Genomic DNA, 20,215 nt, shown 5'->3' on the forward strand with positions numbered 1-20,215 from the left:
GGAGGTTAATGGCCTATTGCTAAGTGTAGGTACTTACCTGCCCTTATCCATAATCCACTTTCCAACACTTGCCATAAAACAACTCTCGATCATTGGTCATCCTAGTCTGTTAATGCACTATTTCAGAAGTCGCTAGGAATAATCAAGTATGCTACTCCAGACTCTACTGCCTGTTTTGATATGGAGCCAACAATTTGGGTATGACGTACAAAATAATGTGCTATTCTGGGCTTTTGTTTTTGGAATGTTGAACTACTGTCACCTTTCATGTACAAGGTTTGAGAGGCTACCCAAATGACTCTATTGAAGTGGTGGATGAGCTCTCATGGATCACTCAAAAGTGCATTGTGAGAACAATACCAATGTGCAATACCCTCCTTGTCTCTGTGATTAAAATCACAATCGATTATAGTTTTGTGGAATAGGTTAGCCCCACAACACATCTTAGCACTATACAATTGTGGTTGTGAATGACTCAGAACAGCAGAATTTGTAATCTGGCACAAATGAGGAGATACGACTCTTGTCATCTCATCTGTAGGATTGAGGTTTTGGAGTTAATGCATAGTTAATTACCAAGCTTCCTGATTATAAGAACCGCAACAGATGTGTTTGGACTACATTTTTGCTCCTTGGCTGACTGCCTTAATGCCACTGAAACACTTCTGCTAATTTCCAGCGTTGAATTACTAGTGTTTCCTGCCTTGCAGCGCAAGCTGCAATTTTAAGGAGTGACGTCCTGTAACCATGGTTATCAATGAAGCGTCTAATCACCCAACGTTCTTAAGTAAATCAAGAAAACTTGCTAGTAACCTTTTTACATTTCCTCTAGTAGCCTGAAAGGCAGAGTAAATGTAAATCTGTGTACACCTTCAACTGAGTGAGGATTGTGTGACAACCATCAGCAGAATTGTTGCTAAATGCTTTTAGCAACAGTGTTTTAACGATTTCGCATGAAGCTAACTCTTGATAAATGGTGGCCAGCTACCCTGCAAAGTTAGCTGCACTATAAGATAACAAGAACACCAATGTGATATTACTTACTACCAATCCAAGTGCACCAGACACACTTAAGGAATTAAAGTGTCTGTTAAAAAAGAGGTATTATTGCCATTTAAACACTGCAGTGACAGGGCACACACTTTTTCCCTTGACAAAAGTTGGAAAATTTGATAAGAATAAATCAACAATTGACTTGAAAAGGAGGAGATGGGTTTTGGGAGCTATCAGAGTCAACGTTTCAAGGAGTATTGTCACTTTTATTGGCTTATATTTGATTACATTATCATAGGATGTGCTTTTCCAAAGATAGGTTACATTTTAACTCTTATTTTATTGTAATCTATATTATTCTCATTCTGGACATTGAAATGCGAAATGTAACATCAAAGCCTTTTTTGATCAACTTTCTAAGAGAGCAACCATTAACAAGGAGCAAGTGGATAAAGATGTTCCAGAAGTATGCAAGAGTTTCTGGGGCAAATACTGTATAGAGGCTGAAAAAATTAGCACTCCTGATGAACAATCTAGGTGCTGAAAGGCAAGACGTTTTAGAGATCGTACAAACACCCTGTCTAAACGAATGACATCTGGTTTAGGAAGCTGGACCTACATTATCTACCTCACGTAAGTATAATATTGGAAAGGTATTATTTTGGATGGAGAGTCCTGGATGAGAGTGAGGCAGTGGAGTAGTGTATAACTTCTCAAACCACGTTGGTAGCATACAAGTTGGGATTTTAACTGGTGAATGTATCTCCAATCAGTTTTAATGTAAGGGACAAATTGTAGATGAAGGTTGAACCTCCTTTGAGTGAAGTTTGTCATTGCTAAAAGGGTGTAACACATGATATCTGTTGATGAAATCAAGAAAAGTAACGTGAAGTGAATGCTTTCGGAGTCAAGAATGAGGAGAGAGTCACAGACGGGAAATAAAATTCTTACCCGTGTCCTTGAATGCCCTTCAGGCGTCACCAAGGTGATGGCGACAGCACATCTATGGAGGTGTGAGGGGTTTCAGTGATCCCCCTACCTCGATGACTGGCTGTTGAATACAGGCTTGCTCTATCCAGGCAGTCGTCTTCTACCTCCATTCTTGCAGACCTCCTGCATTCGCTGTGACTCACTATCGGTGTGGTGCAGTCCACCTGAACCCCTCTCAGATGCTCCCTTTGATCAGAGCCATTCTGAACAACTTAAAGTTTCAGGCCTATCCTCCAGAGAGGGGAGCCCATGTGTGATAGTTAAGCTAAGATTCCGACGTTTCAGTCTCTATCTGGGATTTTGGTGAGACTCCCTCTGAGGCTGCAAGGCTTCATGGCCTCCCGCATCCTGCTGGGAACATATTTTCAGTGGCATATGTGGTCTCTTCAGTGGGGCCTGAGGTCCCAGTCGATGCAGCATCAGGGGAATCTCTCAGACCTGGTCCAGATGTCGGAGGGGATTGCCAAAGATATGCAGTGGTAGCTGATGAATAGTGGTGATTGGGTCAGCGGCAGACCCCCTCGCTTCAACGACCAGAACTGACTATAGTGACAGATGCATCACTCCAGGGATGGGGGGCCCATCTGGGAGAAGTGGATATCATAAGACTCTGGTTGGTCTCCACATCTTCTTGCTGGAGACGATAAATATGCTTGGCATTAAAAGCCTTTCTCTTTCTTCCTTCCATCAGGAACCTTGGTTAGCTCTACTTGCCAGTGCTGAGAATGCACATTATCAGTACCTCTACGCATTGGGGTTTCCAGGTGACTCGCTCTGAGATTCTTTTCTTCTCCAGTGCAGCCTAGGCATCCTGTTCGCCTTTCCTCCAATACCTCTTCTACCAAGAGTTGACAAGAAAATCCGGAATGACCGAGCCCTCGTCATTCTTGTGGCTCTGGATTAGACACAGAGTATGAGGATTGGTCCTCTGATCAGGCTCCCCTTCAGGAGGATCTACTGTAGGCAGCAACAGGACAGGGTCTTGCACTCAAACCTTTGTATGCTCCACCTTCATTCTTGGAGATTGAGCTGTGGCAATTGACAATTTTTGACCTCCCTGCAGAAGTCTGTAATCTCATTCTGGCAACCAGACCTACCTCAACCAAGATAGTATGTGTCTACTGTTGAGACAAATTTGTATGCTACTAAAAATGTTGGTCCTCTTTGTGCTAGGGTTTTTTTTGTTGTTAGTCCCCTAAGTCGTTGCTTTGGCTGCAGTAAAAGGGTATCTTTCGAGCCATATGGGCATTCTAGCATGTGCCGTACTAGGTCTTACTGTTTAACTCACCTGTTGTTACTCATTTTCTAAAAGGACTAACACATGTTCCCTCCAAAACCCTTCATGATGCCCCAGTCGGATATAAGCCTACTATTGACATTCTTGATGTGCTTGCCATCCAGGTCCATGCACAACTGCCCTCTACATCTTCTGACCTTTAAAACTGCATTTCTAGTTGCCATTACACTGGCCAGGAGGGTTAGCGAAATGCAAAGTCACCAAAATCTGATCTGCACTGGCCAAGAAGCAGCCCCCAGAGGGTGGGCATGCTCATTCAAGCAGAGCTAAGGCTGCAACCATTGCATTAACTTAGAGTTCCTGCCGTAGACATCTGTCAGACTGTGACATGGGTGTCTCTGCACACATTTACCAAGCACTACTGCATGGACATTTACCAAGCACTACTGCAGGTCCGTTGTGACTGGCACTTTGCCTGCTTGGTCATCTAGGGCTTCCTTATTTAAATCCGTTTGCAGATCTGCCTCCGGAAAGGTATTGCTTGGATATTTATTCTAAGGTAATGAATTTGTGGCTAAAAGTCTCTATCAAGTGAGCAAGTTACATACCTTCAATAACGTCTTATCTGGTAGAGACTCCATCTAGCTGCAGATTCCCTACTGACTCTACCATCTTCCGCACTCTGCGAACTGATTTCTCCAGGTAGGGTGATCCTTATAGGTCTTTAGCATCTGCACAATGGCCCATCAGTATTCGGTCATGGCTTCATGCTCCTGTTTGGAAATGTCATGTAAAGAAACATGTCAGCGTGCTGGAGTGGCGTGTGTGTCTATGTAATTGTGTGTATATATATGTATATATGGTGCACACGTCTGTTTTCGGCATGGCTGATGTGGAGCAGAACGACTCCACCTACTGGCTCACACTTCTCAAACATTTCTCAATTCAAGCTGAGGCCTGGAGAGTATTCTAAGGTAAGAAATATGCCTCTAGATAGTGTCTCTACCGGATACGGCTTTACTGAAAGTAAGTAACCTGTTCTTTAGGTCCTAAAGATACACACAGGTATAGATGATGAAGTGTTGATCTGGTTTGCAAAGTTCTTTGCCAGTGGCAAGCAGCTGCTGAGACTGGGCAGTTTAAGTTTAAAACTGACACAAGTAATCTTTGGTATCAGGTTTCTATATTGGCTTTTAGAACCGATTCGAGTTTTGATGGAAGGGAGTAGGTGTGGAATCCACCAGTATATAGTTGGCACCAAAATATATCTGAAAACCCTACCCGTCACATTTGAAAAATTAGCTTAACAATGCTCCAAAGCTGGATATCAGTTAGTCTTCAAAGTTTAATTCTGATAAAACAGAATTTACCTTATTTCATCACCCTCTCCTCAAGATTTCGGAATTTCAAAACAAACTTTCTAGTACAACTACACAGTGCAGGCTTCAAACTTGCAAGAAGTAAAATCTGAGGCTTGGTGTAGGTTTTCACCCGTCCATGGCAACTCAGATTGGAAAGTTTGCATCCAAAACCATAGCTGTGCTGCACTGCATCCATACAATGAATCATTTTCTTCTTCCAATTGAGTTCTGATGTGTGGACCAAGTTTTAGAAATCTACAGAATTGACTGTAGAAATGGATCTCCCAGGGACAGCCTGCCTCATTACTCACTCCACTCATGAACTTGGTTGTTATTGAGAGCAAGACATTATGACCACATTTCTTCAGTGGTTTGAGATTTGTAGTCAATACAAATGTCTGCCTTGCATCTCTAACACAATTACCTTTAATTTTCTGTTGTAACACTCTTGATTTGAGATGTTCAGAAACACTATTCCAATTTAAGACAAATAAAAAAAAAATGCTTTTGGTTAGGTTATCTTGTCTTGGTGTCTTCTACACTATTCTTTTCTATGATCTGTTGTACAACTAGCTATTAGCCGTTGGCTTGATGGTGCTCTATAAGCATGGCAAGATAAATAAGGTGCAGTGTTAAGGCACACCGATGTGGCATAAGTCAGTCACATGGCCATTAGCTAGGATCTCACTGTGGTGAAAGCCACTTGTAACAAATGTGGGAGAAGCCTTCACAATATAAAGGGCTTCAGAAGTGTGAAATGAAAGGAATGCATGATGTGGAATAAATACGTGATTAAAGTATGTTGTAGATAAGCAGCAAAAATTGTGATAATACCTCATCCTGTGTGAATATTGAAGGAATAAGTGTTTGTAGAGCCTGGCCCTCTCTGCGTGGTCACCCCCAAGTTGCTTGCCTTCAAACGTCCTATTTTTGCCAAATTTATTTTTGTTGGCTTTAGGACTCTATGTACTTTACCACTGCTAACCAGTGCTAAAGTGCTTGTGCTCTCTCCTTTAAACGTGGTAAAATTGGCCTATACCTGATTGGCTTATTTAATTTACTTCTAAGCCCTTATAGAGTGGTACCCAAGGCCTGTCAAATAAATACTTCTAGTGTGCCTGCAGCACCTATTCTGCCACCCACTTAAGGCATTATAACCCCCCTTAAACTCCGCTTTTATTGAATGTCACCACTAAGATAGGCCCTAGGTAGCCCATAGAGTGGGTGCCCTGTAATGAAAGGGTTGGGCATGCTTTTTTAAGTTTTACATATCATGTTAGTAAAAAGCATCTATATTCATTTTTCACTATTGTTTGGCCTTCCTGTCCTATAATATATAGTTGGGTTTCCTTATTACATTTAATAAGTGGTAACTTTTGATTGGGAACATGTGAGTATTTCATGTTTGGTGTCTGAGAAATTGTAATTAAAAACTCCTCTTTAATGGTAATGTTGGATTTTAAGATAGACTTCTGCAAATTACACTTTAGAAAGTTGTATTTTCCTGCCCTAAACTATTTGGTGCCTACAGTCTATCCTTGGTCACACGCCTGGGTGTAGTTGGACTTTATTTATTCCTCCCGGCAGCCACACAATAGTGAGATTAGGTGTGCCTGGATGAGCCATCAACTGGCAGGAGGGGGCCGCAGAGCTTGGCATATACCCAGTTGTAACTAAATAGGCTCTACCCTGCCTTCACACAAAGGACTTGTCGCCACTGCATTGTCCCAACATCCAGCTCAGAGCCAGGGTAAGGCGGCAGTAGATTCCAGGCACTTCAGTGAAAAACCTCTAGAAAATTCTCCTACTTTACAGAAGGCAACAGGTATAAAACAAATGGGACCCTCTGACCCTTCAGTTCAGTTTCTGAACCTGTGGAAGGAGTCTTGGAGGACTGTCTGCTGCTGTAGCCTCCTGTGTACACCACAAGACTACTTTGCTACACCTGGAAGGACTGCTTGGCTTCTGAAGCCTACCTTAAAGCCTCGGAAGCCTGCCCTGCTGCTGGCGGCGCCATTCTTTATCAGTTAAACCCAGGACTACTAGAGTGACCTAAAGGGCCTGTTTGCTGGCCTTCTGTTCAGAGCCAGTGGGACATAACCGGCTCCCGACATCTTGAACCTACACCCGAACCCAACCTAAGTAGTTCCTGAACCCCCAAGTGCTGCCCCTCAGTCCTGGTCTCTTGATTGTAATGTTAAATGTGCCCAGATAGCCAAAAATCTAAACTTGAAACAGACATTTTGACTGAAAACTGCTCTCAGAACAGAGGGAAGACCAGGACCAACCTGCTCATCATTTCACCCAGGGTGCATTGTTGGTTAGCCTGACTTCGCGGTAGCCCCTCCTACGTTCTTCTCCACAGCAGCAAATGCTGTTTAGCGATTCATTGACCAAGAGTTAGCAGGCCTTTTGAAATCTTCGTCAGCTACAACCTCCAGCTTCGTCCTGCTGAAGATGTTCAACTCCCCAAAAAGTGACCAGGTTAGAATGTACAAAGGTTCACTGCAGCTTTGTCCAGCAGCTCACCGATGAGGAAGCTACCTCCTTGAACATCACCTGCAGCTTTGCCCCACTAGACTTTACCTTCTCAAAACATTTCCTTCCAAATGTCTTGTAAGTCCGAAGGTAAACGTCGCTTGGGCCCTATGCACCTCTTGTATCTGACGTTCTCCATCACAGTCTGACACATTTTTCGACTTGAGTTGGTCTCACACGACTAGATGTCCGCAGTTGCCACTTTGATCATTTAGGCACTAAGAATTTAGTTAAAACTAAATTCATAAATCCGGTTCTACTGATTGAATTTCTGTTGTTTTTGTGTAAAATAATGTATTAAAATTGGTGGAAAATTTCTTTGTGTTGTTTTCACTTTATTACTGTTTGTATGCTGCATAAATACTTAACACATTAAGGGTCATTATGACCCTGGCGGAAGGCGGAGAAGCTGCGGTAAGACCGCCAACAGGCTGGCGGTCTTTCCTCTGTGTATTATGACGGTCATCCGCCGGTTCTCCGTTCTGCCCGCCAGGGCGGAGACGACCGCCGGGCTGGAGACCAGGGTCTCCAGCCCGGTGTCCGTCACTATACCGCCGGCGGTATTTGGACCTGGCTGACCGCCATGGATTTCATGCAGTTTGAAACCGCCATGAAATCCATGGCTGTAAGCACTATCAGTGCCAGGGAATTCCGTCTCTGGCACTGATAGGGGTCTCCCCCACCACGAATCCCTCCCCTAACCCCCACCCCCCCTGCCATCCCCCAAAGGTGGCAGGACCCCCCTCCCCACCCCGACCCCCAACATCACACCACCCATACACACACGACACGCACGCAGGCACCACCAACACACATACACGCACACACACCGACATACATGCCAACACAGACATGCACACCCTCATTCAAACATACACGCACACATCCATACAGACATACCTACAGACATACACACACTCATTCCCATACACACAACACCCCTGCAAGCATACACGCACTCACACACCCCCTCTACATACACACACACCCCCATGCACGCACACAACACCCCCCCCCTCCCCCCCCCCCCACGGACGATCGACTTACCTGGTCCGACGATCCTCCGGGAGGGGACGGGAGCCATGGGGGCTGCTCCGCCGACACCACACCGCCAACAGAACACCGCCACGCCGAATCACAGGACGTGATTCGCTGGGCGATGTTCTGTTGGCGTGGAGGTGGAGCAACCTCCACTTCCTCGCCTCCCGCCAGTATGGCTGTTGGCGGCTCTCCGTCCGTAAAAGGACGGAGAGCTGCCAACGGTCATAATAGGCCAAGCAGCAAACCGCCACCACTGGCGGTCTTCCGCACGGCGGTCCCTCGGTGGTCTTGAAAAAAGACCACCGAGGTTGTAATGACCCCCATTGTCTTAGTTAAGCCTGACTGCTTTTGTGCCATGCTACCAGAGGGTTAATCACAGGTTAATTTAGTGATTTTTGTGGTTCACCTGACAGGGATTGTGGCTATTTGAATAGAGGTGCCCCCCCCCCCCCAAACAAACAACCCAGTTTCTCACAGTAATGAAATATTTGATTATCTTCATGTTTGACCATCATTTCTGATGAGATCTTCAAGCAGAATATTTTGGGGCATTTGAGTTTACACAAAATGGACCTGATGTATGGGCAATAATATACCCTAATAAGATAATTTTAAAAATCTGTTTTTAACCTTGCCAGTGGTACTCATAATAAACAATAAATCAAAGAAACCTGCAGGCAATTTTAAGTAGGGATCCCTTTATAGTAAGTGCTCCACTTACAAATTGAGTTGTGCCCTCCCAATATCACTTGATGTAGTGGGTGAGGATCTAATGAAGCATGCCACAGGTGATACCTATGGGTGAGGATCCTTGTATACAATCTGATAGATTCCAGGGTCCCGCTATTCACCACCCATACCTTCCAGGATAAAAACAATATAGGATAACCCTCTATTCTTGATAGGGTCTACTCCAAGTCCTACCTTCACAAGATGAAGTTGCTGACTGGAGTTGTACCTGTGGCTTCTAAAGTTAGGCTATTCATAAATATACGTGAAGCTATTGTCTAGGGGCTGGAGAAACTTTGCAAATTAGCGGACAGAAAAACAGTATAGGCCATTGAGTTTCTAAAAAGCCAAAAACAACTGTGGAGTTTAGTCTATGTGTAAGGTAGAGAGCTCTCAATTGAAAAGTGGTGATTAACCCTTTGCAAAGCATTAGAGCTTCTGTCCAAGTTATCAGAATTTATGTTTTTTTCAACCTTAGATTCAGCCCTTGTGTACTGCCAAATGGGGGTGTGCACTGATTCTTAAGAATTAACAAATATAACTCCTATGGAAGCCTATAAATTCAGGAGAGTGCCTTTTGGGCTAGTTGGTTACAGCTTCCTGTTTTTAACAAGCTGTCATAGGTGGGATGGTAAGAGTGCACAATATCCAGGATGAAGTGCTAATTTTTAGTAATCATGGCAAGAACACAGTGTGTGAATTAAGTTTGTCATTGGTCTGAAGAACATAGTTTGATTTTGAGAAAAATGTTGATTGTCAAGAAGTAAGGCATTTTTTTCTAGTAATGTAGTCCGACCAATAAAGGGTCTGATTGAGGTTGACCTGAACTTGGAACCTCCTAAGTACAAAGAGGACAGTTGTCATTCAATTGGTATGCTTGACTTTTAAAGCAAATTATTTAAAAAAATGTGTTGGAGAAGACTAGAAACAGGAAATGGCCTTTGAGGAGGTTTGAGTTTCTTTTAATAACATTTAACAATGAATGTGGGAAACTCAAAAAAGATTTAAAGCGTGCACCAAATCTATAAGCTTTACACCTGGATGAAACACGATTTCTGTTGTTGATGCAGCCTTGAAGACTTTTGGGACAGTATTGTTACAGATGTTGGCGGAGTAAAAAATTGATTAAACCTTTCACATCCAGGCCCTCCAAAAGGAGCTGAGCTTAATTAGTCAGGATTAGGAGTGAGGCTGGCATGGAAATAAAGAAATTCAGGATCTTTTTGTGGGGAGGTAGAATCGTTGTAAGAATAGTCCACAAGCCTTGGCGAGATGATTAGGTCACTTGCAGAGGTGAATACAGGTGAAAGAAATAGTGTTGCTGGCCACTGATCTAGGTTATTTTCAGAAAAAAAGCTATTGAGTATTGTGGTGACAAAAATGATTGTATTACAGAGAATAAAATATGTAGTTAATAGTGGTGCTTTAATTGAGAAATAATGAAGAGAAGAATTGTTTAAGGATGTTGTCATTGTGGAAACTTTGAAGCTGTTGAAACAGTGGCCAAACAAGAAAAATGTTGGAAAATAATTGAGACCGTTTTAGTTATTTGAGTTGCATTAGCTGATAATGAGAGATTAGTCTGGCCCGTGGAAAATATTTTGGGATGGTTAAATCTAAGGAAAGGATAACAATAACTGTTTTGTAGCCTTCAAGATGGACAGCGCTATCAGTGATTGTAGTGAATGTTGTAAAAGTGACAAGATTCACAAAATAAACATTCAACCCCCAGTGTCATCATTTGCCTTACAAACCATGATAAATAGCCATAGATATTGTTGCGCTAGTTACAGGTGAGAGAGCAACTCTGTACACATTTGTATTCGTTAACATGAGATCTCTGGTCACTTAGGAAATGTGTGGGAGGACCTAAGTTCCAGAAGTGTGATAAATTCTAGAATCTCCCTCTCACTGCAGAAGTTTATTATTAAAAAAATGCTGGTTACCTTAGGCCATCTTTGAAAAGAACACGTTGAGACCACAATCCCAAGGTGCCCCTTCAAAACAAGACCGTTCCCTCCTTTCTTAGTACATTCTTATCAGCCCAAGCCCTTGGTGGGAAAAGAACACAAAAACAAGTAGAATAAAAACATCACAAGGCGGAAAACTACTTGCAGCTTTTAAAGTAGTGGTGGCTAATGCTACAATAAAGTCAATTCGCAAAATGAATCTGTTGGTCACTAATGTGATAGTGTGCTGCTAGGCTAAATGGAATGTGGAGTCAGTGGTCAAAACACAAATATCATTACAAGAGGGTTTCCCAAGTTGTTGTTAACGGACAGTGGCGTACAATTTTGCTCAAAAGAAGTGGAGTTACCTGAAGGATTGGGGCTTTGAACATACACATGATCTCTGTATCATCCACAGATAAATGGCAGCAAGGAAGGATTTAATAGAGCAGTCCAGGAGGGAATCCAATTAGCATGATTCAACAGCTTGAATTGAAACAGAAAGGTTCAAAACAGATTAATTGATCACAAAATATCCCCCTCTTCAACACTGCTAGAACACAGATACATTTAGTGAATGCAAACCTCACTTCAAAGTTGTTCTTAATTTCCTTATGTGGAAGAAAGTCAAAGTTGATGTGTCAGTAAAATGTGAATTTAGGAGGGAAGTGGAGTTGGGCATTTATAGGAAGGAGTATCAGGAGGAAGGTAGTGAAGAACAATTTGGTGCTTTTGGGTGACTGCTTAAGGATTAAAGCACCTACTAGCACTGTGAATTGGCTGGCTTTCACTAAACCATTGCATGTCATTAACAGCTTCAGGAATGCAAGAAGCCTCAATGAGAGAGAAAATCCGCGATTACTGAGGGGTTTGAAGTTGTGGGCCAAGAAATTCTAGGAAGCTCATTTACCTGAGGGTTTATTATTTCATTTGAATAATGAAAACGTATCTTACGTCCCAGTGTGTTTCCTTAGATACCTGTAACAGTATCTCTCCAATTCTTTTTGGACTTTTGTTCTTCTAGTGTACATTTATGTCTCAGTTTATCTTGTGTATGGCACAAGAATGAACTTGCTAAAGTAACTGTTCTTCTGTTTATAGAGGAAAGATACAGTGTTTATTTCATGTCTTTATGTTCTGGTTACGATCTAGCATAGTGTTGAAGGAGGGAGCCAAAAAATATCCAAATGTGGCAGTTGATCAACTGTGTATGGTGACTTGGGTGTTTGATTAAAGCTTTCCTACAGCTTTGTACAACTCCACTTTTGTTGCATAATTATTTTGGCTCTTAAGGTAGACATCCACTATCATAAGTAGTGGGCAGTTCAAGGAGGGCACTCACGGTGCGAGGAGTAGGAGGTGGGATGGCCAGTGTTTTGGCCTGATATTCGACAGTGGTTTGTGGGCCTCCATCCTAGAGAACTGCTTGTGCCTAATCATTCTAATCTCTACGGCATGCCATAGAGTGTATTTGGCAACCAGTGTGAACACCTAGCCTGTAAAGCAGCCTTTTCATGAGGCAGGCTTTGTGAAACAGATATGTCCTGGAAATAGTGCTATAACGATACAGCAATATGTGGTGGCTGGGTGATAGACTGTGCACAAAAAACACCAAGTAAAATATAATTATTCAAAAACATGTCACAAAATGTTTCGGCTGTACTGCAAGTGCTCCAGGGGAGAGAGGTTGCGATCCTAACACCTCAAATTTAGACAAAGTCCAAGATTCCCAAGAGATCCCAGGGCACTTCAATGTAGAGTACAAGAAATGAAATGTTCACAGCCATATTGTGTCTTCTCATGAGTTTTTTTCAGACTCAAGCCAATCACCATTTTTTTAAATTGTAGCCTACATGTTACGCCGTATTTCAAGTTATCACAACCTCATCAGGACTAGAGTAAATACATATAACCAAGTTTTAGTAATTATTGATGGATTATTCTTTCTGCTGTCAGTAAATTATAACCCATCACCAGTTCTGCAATCCATTACAGTACAAAAAATCAAGAAAGAACTGCATGGAAAGGAGCTGGGGGAATTACAATTGCAGGGGAACCCAAACCTTAAAGTGCATAATTTGTCTCAGCATACGCTATCAGCGTTGTGCATTGTAATATCAAATGCAATGTCAAGGTTTGCGGCATACCAGAGATTCCATCACCCAGAGCCCAAAGTGGCAGAACCGACAACAATTTACCTAGTAGACAACAACTTAACCATACCTAGTACTATGAAGCAATTTCCATAATTAACAAGTCTGTCTCCGAGTTAGCTGTAAAGCACAAGACCAGAATCTCAGAGAGATCCTAATTATCCTTTAGGTACTTGAAATAACGTATCCTGTGTCCATACTATAATATATCAATGAATTATACAATATGTCCTAATTGGTGAGTGTGCTTTGGTTTCATTATGGTCACTGTTTACATTTTATGCTCAGCATACGGACATAATGTATTGTTTAGGTTTATGGTGGTCACAAATACTCCCTTTTGGCACATGCATAACTGGCATACAATTATATTTTTCGGAGTGATACAAGAATAATTTGCATCTCTTTTAGATATTGGTCTTGTGCTTTACAGCCAACTAGGAGACTCACTTCTTGATTAGGGGATTGGCAAGCCATGAGGTCAGGGTTTGTTCTTTGGATGTCATGGGAAGTTGAGTTGTGACATTGACTGGTCTGGTTGAAGGTCAAAGTTGCTGAATATGGAGTTGATTTTGTTAAGAACTCTGAGCGCTTGTTGCAGGGAGTAATAACGCTGGAGGTGGCTCGATGGTAATGATGGCTAAGATTTTCTTGCTGCTGTTAGTGCCAGCGTCAATGCTATCTACAAGAGCTGTGCGCTTGGTGTTCCGTATCTGTGGTGGTAGTGTCTTAGGTCTGGTTTAAAGTTGTCTTTATCTATGGTGTCTTGACTTGTTCTCCATTTGTAGTCCAGTTTCTTGCAGTGACGTTATTTCAACCCGAGTGCTTCGGTATTCCCGCTAGCCTGTAGTCGGGCTCTTGCCATTTGGTTGCACTTGAGGAGAGCCAGGGTGTTGATGCATGCGATGATGCTGCTGTTGAGGTTCTTGATGGTTTTCGGCAAGTAGCTGGTGTGCACAGAGGGGGAGGAAGCCCACGCCTCTTCTGTGATACTTTTCCAACTGAGGCGGGTGGTTCTGGTGATGGTAGGTCTGTGGTGGTTTGTGATAAGTATTCTGAAACTGACGAGGGCACGGTCTGTCCTGGTCATAGTTGGTGGCTTGACTACTGTGATGTTACTGATTGAAGAGATAATCCGGTCCAGTAGATGTCCAACGGTGTGGGTGAGTTCCGTAACATGCTGTGTGAGGCCAATGTTTCTGATGTTTTCTAGATGAACATAGAGTTTGGGTTGGTGTGGTTTTCTAGATGAAAGTTAAGGTATAAGTTTCTTAGGATACTGGCAGGTCAGAAGCTCGCACTCCACAGTAGTTTAGGAGTGTGTATTTGCATATCCACAACATCTCATGGTGCAGAGTTGCTTCTTAATGGATTCTGGGAAGAGAACTGTATGCCTTAGTGCATAGGGAAGTATTCATTTTTAAGTGTTCTCTTGTTGACTTCTTTCCAGTTAGCATAATAGCAGTGTGATGTAATTGTCATGTTCAGTGAATGATGTAGGAGAATGTGAGTCTAAGAGTGTTCTGCCAGAAACAGAGTATGTTTAAAATGGGCTGAGTCTTGTCATCTCTGGCCCTGGTAGGCTGTGTAAGTAGTGTACCAACAGTAACTTATTCTTGGACATGTCTGTAAACAGTCTTGTTTAACTGTATGTCAGTCTCCAGGAGCTTGGACTTATAATTATACTGTATCTTTTTTTTGTTTTTTGTTTTAGTGGAAGAAGTTCCCAACCGCAAATAAACTCCAGAACATCCACTGCCTCTCCGCTAAATATGGGCCACATCGAGATGCCAATGATAGAAAATGAGGACATATTGGAACTGCAGTTTCAACAAATTAGCCTTCCTCAGTTCTGTGTTTCAGTGCTGGAATTTGCTGTACCTCTTCTCAGAACTGGTGAGGAATGGGCAATAATGTGCCGCCATTGTCAATTCTGGGCCCAGAAAAATGCATTTGTGTGTCTTCCAATAAAGCAAAGACGAGGTATCTGTTTAGCATGCTTACTGTCAATGCACAGTATGTCCGTCTGCGAAACTGTGCTAGAATATGTAAAAATATTCATGACCTTCTGCAATGGCAGGTTCATGCTTACCATGGGTAAATATTCATGTACCCAACCTCAACCTCACTCCCACTTGCCCTAATGGTTGATTTACACTCACACTAGCGAGGGGACCGGTAATTACCCTTTTTTCACTCCTGTTGTGATGTGGCAGTGATCGTACTTATTCCATGACTGTCTTGCACTTGTTCTAGTTACTGAATTCTAAATAGTAAGAAATCCAGAAATCAACTTGCCCTGTAGCACATGTTGGAATAAATAATTCCTGTAATTGTCCAATGGCGTCCACCTATATAATCTGCATTTGATAACATGTGAGCCAATATCTGAGAGAGTTCAAGGGTGACAAGGCCACTTACTTTCTGTAGCAAAAAGGGTAGGTAGCCCTTAGCCTTGTTGTCTGCTCTTTGGCTATATACTGCCCACCAAGGGCACATGCATCTGAGTCCAGCAATTACCCTCTGCCCCAATGTACAGCCTCAGGGAAGTCTTGTGCTCCAGTGGTTAGCTGATATTGATGACTGTCTTGTGGTAAGGGTATGGGATTAAGCCTTGTACTTATAGTGTATCCTTCCTTTCATGGTTGGTGTCCATTCACTACCACACATGACAGGCGTTGATAGTAGAGGTGCCAAAAGCAGTGCCAGACTATTTCTCTGGTCTCATCAGATTTCAGCTCTATTCTAAGTTTAAAAATCTGTGAAAGTTTCAATTTAAGACCTCTATGTACTTGTAATCAGCCAGTAAGATCACAGTGCCTCCTCAAGCAGCTAGAAGAAAGTAGTTACCCCTAAGGTTCTTACATCAACCTCCTTTCCCAGAATAGTTACTCTCCATTTTCCTTCAAGGCTTCAAATGAAGTAGCTTGCCTGGTGCTCAGAGTTCAAGGCACATGCTACATTTCTCAAACCCTAATACACTCCTATCCACAATTGTTGGGATATGGTCCTACAAATGGGGGAAATACATCTTTTGGGTATAACACCTTTTGGCAGTGAACATTTTCAGGGGAATGGTGTTGAAGCCACTTATTGGGATAAAGTATCCACGGTTTCGCAAACTGGGTATGCAGTGGCTCAAAATGAAATCGTTTCGCAAAAATCTGCCAGTGGGAACAGGAAACCCAGCGTATGAACGTAGCTCCACTGGAGAATATTTTAACGATTACGAAGAATCTGAGTGGATGGTGAACCTACTTGTATTGCTCTAGCATTTTTTGCAGCCCAAATAGGGCTGTCACAAGTCAGGAATGGAATTTAGGCAGTGACGCACTTTTTTTTATTTTTATTTTTTATGTTCTTTACATTTGAAAATACAGGCAGCAGAAAGACGACTATGCAGGTTTTGGAGTTGCTTACTGAGAACATGCTGCTCATTGGTGAAGCACTGTCAGACGAAGTTTGGGAGGACTGTAGCCCAATTGGGCAAGAACTGGTAAGATGCTGTCATCATTGTGGATTGTGGAAACTGCTTGTATGGTGTTCTTTTTCTAAAACGAATATCCTGAGAGATAATAGCACTCATGAGAAATTTCATTTAGAGTTATGCAGTTTGTGTCTTCCTGTTTCTCCTTATGTCGTGTCTTGATGACTAATTGAATAATTGATTAATTAATTGCTGATTAATCAACATATCGCCTCCGCTCCTAGTAAATAGACGGATCTTATTCATCTTCATAAGGCTGAAAAGTCTCAACCCTCTAGTGGTGATATTCAAGAAACGTGTTCAACTCTTTTATATAGCACTGCCCTGTAACCTTCCAGCCACCTCATGGCACTAGTAGACAGCTAATGCCTCCATGCAAAAGTGTTGGGTGATGTCATAGGAACTGAAAATAGGAGTGCGGGGGCACAGCAACATCCGCAAAAGATACGAATTCTGGAGCTTAGAAGGTGATTGAGCAATAAAAATGACTTTACTTTTTAGTTTAGCTTGGCACATGCGTTGTACATTAAAAGACAAAGGTCAAATGTCTTGCTATGTCTTATCACAAATTGATGCCATTTCTTTTAGCACAGATATTGGTGTTTACTTTTTTTCTGCAAAGTGAGGAGATTTTAATAAGGTGAACTATGAGACAATCTTGCTGGTGTAAAGGAGTGTGAAAGGAAAGGCTGTAAATGCCTTTAAATAAACTGTACAAGTATTTCAAAATACATCAGTAGTTAGGAAAGTACAAATGAAGCACATTAGTTGGTAATTTTTAAGTCGGAAGTGTTGTGGAATCAAAGATTTTAATAAGATCAAAACAAACTAAAATACTTTACTTGGTGATGTGCAGATATTTACTGAAATTTCCTGAAATCCAATTTCTACACATCCTCGTTTGTGCCTTATTGTTTTATTAGTAACACTGTATATCGTTGCAAATTTAGTGGCCATTGTAATGGAAAATATGTGGTCTGTAAATGGGGTACTACACCATGCCTTAGTAACATATTTAAGACCAGTGAAATTTCTCACTGTCTGAACCATACATTGTAAAGGGCCATTGTAAAGTTACCTTCGTTAACGCCTTATCTGGAGGGGACAATATCTAGTTGCAGATTCCTTACCTTAGAATTTCCCCTAGGCATTGGTCTGGATCCAGAGTTTTTTCTCGAGCAGTACCCCTGGGTGCTGTTAGATGGTGCCAATCGGCTCCGCGCCCTTCGTCTTCTGCATCGGCTATGATGACACGGGTCCTATATAGGTGCCACCCCAGCACGCTGATATCAGTTTCTTTTCACTGCTTTCCGTGCCAGAAGCACAGAGCAATGAAGAACACTAACCACTGGTGTCACCATTGGGTCAACTTGTGTGAAACACTTAATGATGCATTCTGCTCCTAAAAGAAGGCACTCACCTGCTAAAATTAAATACAGCTGCCTACAACAAATCCTTTCTATCTTCAACTTGGTATTTATTCAGCACACTTAGCTGTGTCTGTCATGTGTGATACATTTACCAAATATTCTTTTCATCTAGCAGCATGTTTATACTGTAATTTATGAGCTCTTGTGTAATCTTTGATGTGGAACTATCAAGACAAGAGTGCTAGGTACTATTCTTTGAAAAGCCATAACTGGCTGAAGGTGGCATATATGACTTCAAAGCGCTTGAGTTAACCAGGGCAGCAACACTTTAACTCGTCATCATACATGACATAATACTGCTTCACAGGCAACTATCATCATAGAGTAAACTCTTTACTGTACTGCTGAGAAATCCTTACAAAAGCACTTCCTAAGTTACAGTTCAAAGCATCCCCACATGCATCACCCAGGTGGTACATTTCTGGTAAAGAGACAGCTATGCCAATTCTTGTCTTTTATTTGAGGACATTCTATTTTATCACTGTAGGAAGTTGGCTCTGTATGTACTATTTCAAAGTAAGAAATAGCATGCACAGAGTTCAAGGGTTCCCCTTAGAGGTAAGATAGTGGCAAAAATAGATAATTCTAATGCTCTATTTTGTCGTAGTGTGGTCGAGCAGTAGGCTTATCAGAGGGTAGTGGTAAGCATTTGTTGCACACACACAGGCAATACATGAGGAATACACACTCAAAAGACAATTCCAGGCCAATAGGTTTTTATATAGAAAAATATATTTTCTTAGTTTATTTTAAGAACCGCAGGTTCAAGATTTACAAGTAATACTTTAAATGAAAGGTATTTCACTCAGGTATGATAGGAACTTTGAATCAACACAATATCATCTACAGTTTTAGCAAAAATGGCAATAAGCTATTTTAAAACTAGACAGTGCAATTTTCAACAGTTCCTGGGGGAAGTAAGTATTGGTTAGTTTTGCAGGTAAGTAAAACACCTACAGGGTTCACAGTTGGGTCCAAGGTAGCCCACCGTTGGGGGTTCAGGGCAACCCCAAAGTTACCACACCAGCCGCTCAGGGCCGGTCAGGTGCAGAGGTCAAAGTGGTGTCCAAAATGCATAGGCTTCAATGGAGAAGGGGGTGCCCCAGTTCCAGTCTGCCAGCAGGTAAGTACCCGCGACTTCGGAGGGCAGACCATGGGGGTTTTGTAGGGCACCGGGGGTGGACACAAGTCAGCACAAAAAGTACACCCTCCGCAGCACAGGGGCGGCCGGGTGCAGAGTGCAAACAGGCGTCTGGTTTGCAATAAGTTTCAATGGGAGACCCAGGGGTCTCTTCAGCGAAGCAGGCAGGCAAGGGGGGGGCTCCTCAGGGTAGCCACCACCTGGGCAAGGGAGAGGGCCACCTGGCGTCGCTTCTGCACTGGAGGTCGTGTCCTTCAGGTCCTGGGGGCTGCGGGTGCAGTGTCTTTACCAGGCGTCGGGTTCTTTGAAGCAGGCAGTCGCGGTCAGGGGGAGCCTCTGAATTCCCTCTGCAGGCGTCGCTGTGGGGGCTCAGGGGGGTCAACTCTGGCTAGTCACGGGCTCGCAGTTGCCGGGGCGTCCTCCCTGTAGTGTTGTTTCCCCGCAGGTTGAGCCGGGGGCGTCAAGTGCAGAGTGGAAAGTCTCACGCTTCCGGCGGGAAACGTGGAGTCCTTTAAAAGTTGTTTCTTTGTTGCAAGTTTCAGTCTTTGTGGAACAGGGCCGCTGTCCTTGGGAGTTCTTGGTCCTTTTAGATGCAGGGTAGTCCTTTGAGGCTTCGGAGGTCGTTGGACCCTGGGGGACGCATCGCTGTTGCAGTTTTTCTTGAAGTGAGGAGACAGGCCAGTAGGGCTGGGGCCAAAGCAGTTGGTGTCTCCGTCTTCTCTGCAGGGCTTCAGGTCAGCAGTCCTTCTTTGTCTTCAGGTTGCAGGAATCTATCTTCCTTGGTTCTGGGGGCCCCTAAATACGTAGTTTAGGGGTGTGTTTAGGTCTGGGGTGGTTAGTAGCCAATGGCTACTAGCCCTGAGGGTGGCTACACCCTCTTTGTCCCTCCTGCCTGAGGGGAGGGGGGCACATCCCTAATCCTATTGGGGGAATCCTCCATCTGCAAGATGGAGGATTTCTAAAAGTCAGAGTCACCTCAGCTCAGGACACCTTAGGGGTTGTCCTGACTGGCCAGTGACTCCTCCTTGTTTTCTTCATTATCTCCTCCGGCCTTGTCGCCAAAAGTGGGGCCGTGGCCGGAGGAGGCGGGCATCTCCACTAGCTGGGATGCCCTGTGGCGCTGTAACAAAGGGGGTGAGCCTTTGAGGCTCACCGCCAGGTGTTAC

At 43.1% G+C, this 20,215-nt stretch overlaps 1 protein-coding gene across 2 annotated transcripts in view; it reads left to right on the top strand.

Annotated features, from left to right (window-relative positions):
* RTTN (rotatin) overlaps positions 1-20,215 on the top strand; it is a 978,768-nt gene that overhangs the window by 187,359 nt on the left and 771,194 nt on the right. For both annotated transcript variants that reach the window (XM_069219896.1, XM_069219897.1), the window contains exons 9-10: positions 14,706-14,887; positions 16,372-16,487. In XM_069219896.1, the coding sequence (XP_069075997.1) occupies positions 14,706-14,887; positions 16,372-16,487 (298 nt within the window). The remainder of the gene's footprint in view (positions 1-14,705; positions 14,888-16,371; positions 16,488-20,215) is intronic.

Source organism: Pleurodeles waltl, chromosome 2_2 (genome assembly GCF_031143425.1).
Source record: "Pleurodeles waltl isolate 20211129_DDA chromosome 2_2, aPleWal1.hap1.20221129, whole genome shotgun sequence".
Classification (NCBI taxonomy): Eukaryota; Metazoa; Chordata; class Amphibia; order Caudata; family Salamandridae; genus Pleurodeles; species Pleurodeles waltl.